Here is a 5,694-nt window from a genome sequence, read left to right as displayed (position 1 = left end):
TCGGACAATATGTAACCAGCTATGTAAATTAGAGTCATTTTGACATCTATAGATAATATATTTTCTAATTCTGGCAAATTGTCAAATATCAAAAAATTTTCTTCATTTAAGTAAAAACCACATCTTTTACAAGATTGACCTGATATAGTAAAAGCAAGATTTGGCAATTTTTTTTTCTTTATTAACAAAAAAATCAATTTCCTGTGACTTTTCAGTGATCAAATTATTGTAAATATTTTTTAAAAGGTGCACAAAATCATACAGAAGATATATCTTTTGTTTGCCAAGGTACGCCATCTGTCTCAAATTTCTTGAAAAAGGCTTGATTTACCCTGTTACGATCACAAACTATAGAAATAACATGGCCACCTGATGATTTTATGGCAGATAAAAGAAAAGTAGTTTGTTCAAAAAGAAAATTTGACTCGATGTCATGCACAGGAAGCATTTCGCATAAAAATTTGGATCCACCAAACAAAGTAATAACCATAAAACTTAAAACAGTATATGCAAGAATATTTAGATTATCAACTGTTTTTCCAAAAAATGTTCCCCTATGGTACTGCAACATAGTCTTTACATAAACTTCATCTAATAGAAGAATGCAGTTTTTATGTCTAATGTCTGTTAAGTTTGAAAAAATCTTTTGTAGATAAATACCCTTATGAATAGATTTTACTTTTGATGTTCGTCTTGTTAATGTTGTAATGCTAGGAAGTTCAAAGTCTTCTCGGATCCAATTATATGTAGCACGTGACATTGCGAAATACTCAAAAACTCTAATCATTGTTTCAACAGAGTACTTTTTATCTGCAACAGGTTTATCGCTCATTAAAAAAAGTTGCTGTTGAATAACTTTTTTTTATTGTTTATCTCATATGAATTTAAAAATTGAACTGCGACCATCTATTCAATATGGTAATTCTGTTCTGTGATATGCAATTATCTATTCAATATGGTAATTCTGTTCTGTGAGTGTTTTTATTAAACATTTGACTACAAAGTGAAAAGATTCATACTGAAAATTATTATTTATTTTTAGAACAAACAATGGAACACCTGTGTTATGAACAAACTCTAACGATTGAATCAAAACTTGATTTTCTGTTTTAGTATTAAATATATCAATTCCATTAAACTTACAGTTTTCTATGTTTATTTTCATATCATTAAAAGATTTTATAACATCTTAAATTAAAAGCAGACAACTCATCAGGTTGAAAATTTTTAGTTTCGGCATGTGATCTTGAAGTTGTTCTGGGAAAACCAGATGGTTTAGGTATTAAACTTGGTTTTGCCGTAAGTCTCTTAACTATAAAAAAAAAATTATTTTAAGTTTTTGTTTAATACACGATTAAAAAATTTTTGATAGGTTAATGCAATATGTTATGGTGCAAAATTAATGTTACCTGGTATTCTTCGCTATGAGTCTGGAATTGATATGAATGATGATATTGTTATGATGACCACAAAAGGAGAAGCAATTTCAGTTGGTATGAAAATGTTGACATCTTCCAAAATGGAGGATCATATGGTCTTTCTTTGCAATAATCTTTTGTCTAAACGTATCCAACAAGCCATTGCCTTTCACAAACAATGGTGCCTTTCTTATCTGGTACGTTTTCTCTTGGTATAACTGCCAACCAAAATTTTTCTTTCTTCTGGTGTTTGAGGAAGACGAAAAGTTTTTTCTTTAGAACGTTTGTCATAAATGCCGTTGCAATTTGTAACACAGCATTTACGACCCATGTTTTGTTACAAAGTAAACTAAAAATTTAAAAATTGACTAAATAACTTAGCATGCATTTTGACTTTATGTTACAGAGTGAATATAGGAAATAAAAATTGTTTCGCCTCTAGTTTATGACGCCATCCGCACGGTGAATAGGCCTATTATAAATTACGCGAAGCCTTCATAAGTTGATGAATAACGTACTATTACATGTAAAAATTTTGAAAAACATCATTTTTATTCCATGCATTACTTTATGTAAAATATTTAGTATTTTTACTCAATTTAATAAAAACAAATTTATTTATAAAAATTTAACATTTTTTATACTTTGGTATGTTAAACCATCACCAACACATCCTTCAGCATATCAAAAATACAATTTTCATGTTTGTTTTTGGTCTGGAATAAAAATTTGATAGCTTATTGTATAAAAAAATTAAAATTTTTGTAAAAAACACTCTTTTTTGAAAAGTTTGTGAAAAAATGTTTACGATAAAGGCACCACTTTTATTCCCAAAATACGCACAGTGGCAAGATTTCGATAAATACGTAACATCCTACAAATCAACATCAATCATAAAAAACAATCAAAGTTTATATTTTAAATGAATATTAGTTAAATAGATTTATTATCTTAGACTAAGATAGCAAACTGGATATTATTAAGATAAGATTAAAAGTAGGAGTTTTGACGGTTCCTTTTTAAAATAATTTCAATGTCATAGTTAATTTGTATATTGACGATTACTGATGAGATTTTAATGTTACATATTCCATGGAACCATTTTTTACAGTAAAAAATGAAAGAATTAAAAACCGAAAACACACAATTGACAACATTTTTAAAATTTGTAAAAAAAATTACTCATAAAGATTTTTAATCCGTTGAATTGAAAGAATTATAAGAAACCCGTAAATAGTTAATTTTACTCTGTTAATTTTGTTGTTTTTGGTAATAAATTACTCCAATAACTTAACGAAGATACGCGTTCCGTTTAAGTGATGGTTTATAGAGTGTGGATATTTGCAAATAAAATATTTTTTTTAAATATATAACTTTCAAAAGTTTAAAATGAAGAAAAAATTACAAAAAGTTTGAAGACAAAAGTTTTAAAAAGCTAAAAATTGAAATAATGTATATAAACTAATTCGGAATCTTTTGATTTAGGATCGATAAATATAAAAATAATTTATTTAAGATTAATAATTTAAATTGGAAAAATAAATAGCATAAGTTAACTATAAAAAAACTATATGTGTTTAGGATTTTGGTGGGCCTTTGTCACGATGGTAGCAGTTGGCTACGGTGATATTGCACCAAGAGGAGTAATAGCAAAGCTCTTTGCAATGTTTTGGATATTGTGTGGTGTTACCATAACTTCATTTATGACGGCAGGTCTTACAAATGTAGTATTTGAAGTAACAGACCGATATTTACCCTCCGTATACAGCGGTGATATAGGCGTATTAACTAACCACATTTTTGAGAAAGAGCTTCTTCTGAAAGGAAATGCAAAGCAACATTCAATGAACACAATTAATGAGTTAATCAATAGCTTAAATAATAAAAACGAGAAACCAATTAGTGGTTTTGTGTTAGATTCATATAGTGCAAAAAATTATTTTCAAGAACAAATTTCTAACAGTAACTTTTTTATTAGCGATGTAATCCAAGACGTCGACCAATCTTATTACGGTGTTGTAATTAATGATGTGGGTCTAAACGAATTGGTCATTGAGTATCTTGATTTTCAGAAAGATAAAATTGATGAATTTGTTTATGATTCGTTTAACAACTTTATTGTAACATCGAGCCCTATAATTCAGTCAAATCTTTTGTTTACAACTCAATCAGGAATCTTTAAATATGTGCTTATTGTTTCTGCGTGCTTGATTACAGTATTGTTTGCGTTCGGTGCGGTATTTGAACTATGTTTAATAAAATCAAAGAGCTCTAAAGTTAACTCAAGCTTGAATATAACAGTTTATGTCGAGGAAGAAATAAAAATTGAAAAGGAAATGAAATTAATGGCTAAAAAGTGGCAAAAAAAGCTAAACACTAAACTAACTAATTTTATTGTTGACGGAACATTTAAAATACAACATGACCAAAAACCGACTATTTGCTTGAAAATAAATAATGAAAAAGTATCAAAAACAGAAGAAAAAGAAATTATTACAGTAAAAACAAGTTTACCATTAGTCAAAATGGATAAAAAAACATTTAAAAGCAAAAACGCTAATATTGTAAGTCAAAATGATTTCTGTGATTATATAAGCAAAGAAACAGAAGCTATAAAAAAGCAAAGGCCTTTGCCTCGACTACAAGTTGAGGCTTGATAATGATAAATTTTCAAAAAGATTTTTTACTTTACTAATTTATAATTTTACTTAAAGCTCAGTTCTCAATACCTAAAATATTGATTTTACTTTATCCTTATTTGTTTTAATTTGTATATTTATACATATACACTAAACATTTATATGTTTATACTTAAATCAAATAAGGATGGTTTGCAAAAATAGTTTTATATGATAAATCTGTCCAATATCAGTTGTTGAAAGAAAAAGCAAGTGGAAGATATGTAAGTGGTTGTGCCACTTATTTATCTTCCAAACAACTCTCAATCAATGGAACGTGCAATAAAGTCTGTTCCTGAAGCATCTAAGCTCAAAAAAAGGAACAACTTTATTCTTATTAAAGATTAGAATAGAAAAGAAGTTCACAGAAATAAAACTAATAATTTTATCTCAAGCAAATGATAAATTGATTGATAACTAAAATATTCTTAAGCTGATTTTTTGTTTTTATTCGATCAATGCGATAGACTCCGTAAAGTTTATATATTTTTACCATGCATTGATCTGAGCGTTGGTCTCTTTTAGTGCCTCTATTAGATCCATATTTTATGGGTGAAATCCAAAAAAAATTAAACTTTTAAATTTATATTTACTCTTTGCATTTTAGCCAACTTATGTATATACTTATACAGCCTCCTTATTTCAAGTGTTGAAGTATATATGTTTGCATAATTAACCTCTATTTTGTCAGTTTTTAAATGTTGTAGCCCGAATAAGTTTTAATTTTTTTTTAAATTATTTTTTGTAAAAATGTGTTTATTTTCACAAATAAAATCTTTCACACCCATACCAACTCTTGTTTTCAAAAAATTCTTCAAGGTGGAATTGCCCTAATATATATTAGAATTTTTAAGGGTAACAAAAAATCAAAGTTATTATATCTGGAATGTCTGCAACCAACATGTCGTCATTTTTGTATACACACTCTTATCAATTGAAAAGAGCTCATTTGGAATGCTTCCAAATAGTTTATCAGCAATTTAAATTTTTTTGACTTAATCAAGGGTTAAGTTCCCTTATAGCTGATGAGACAAAATGAATTTTCAACAACCTGTTGCTTTTTTGTGTTAAGTACTCTGTTAATCATAACTTGTTAGTCATAAGTACTCTGTTAATACTCTGTTGTGTTCTCTTAATACTTATAAGTGTTAGCATGTTGTGTTAGTCATGAGTGTGAAGCAGTTGTGTTAGTCATAAGTGTTAGCATAGTACTCTATTGTGTCAGTCATAAGTACTCTGTGTTTGTCATAAGTACTCTGAGCTCTGAGCTGAGATTTTTCGAGGTATTTTGTGAAAATTCTCAATATTTTTGTAAAAATTCTCAAAAAATTTTGTGAAAATTCTAAAAAATAACTGTTTTTCTAAATTAGATAAATATCGGTTTTCGGTATGTTTTTCAACCGAAATTTCGGTTTTCACCAAATTTATAAAAAGTACCGAAACCGAAGTTTCAGTATCGGTTCAAATTGAAATTTCGGCCGAAACCAATACCAAAACAGAATTTCGGTCGATTACTAATAATTTCAAATATATATTACGTAAACATGTTAAATCAATTAATTCAACAATTAATATGTAAGTTAAACATTTTAACATTA

At 27.7% G+C, this 5,694-nt stretch overlaps 1 protein-coding gene across 1 annotated transcript in view; it reads left to right on the top strand.

Annotated features, from left to right (window-relative positions):
- LOC101240683 (uncharacterized) overlaps nucleotides 1-4,799 on the top strand; it is a 6,641-nt gene extending 1,842 nt beyond the window's left edge. The window contains exon 2 of the mRNA XM_065815271.1: nucleotides 3,000-4,799. Within this exon, the coding sequence (XP_065671343.1) occupies nucleotides 3,000-4,075 (1,076 nt within the window). The 3' untranslated portion in view covers nucleotides 4,076-4,799. The remainder of the gene's footprint in view (nucleotides 1-2,999) is intronic.
- Nucleotides 4,800-5,694: the final 895 nt, after the last annotated feature.

The sequence above is a fragment of the Hydra vulgaris genome, chromosome 13 (assembly GCF_038396675.1).
Source record: "Hydra vulgaris chromosome 13, alternate assembly HydraT2T_AEP".
NCBI classification, from domain to species: domain Eukaryota; kingdom Metazoa; phylum Cnidaria; class Hydrozoa; order Anthoathecata; family Hydridae; genus Hydra; species Hydra vulgaris.
Note: the sequence above shows the minus strand (reverse complement) of the source record. Positions and strands in the feature narration are given on the sequence as shown.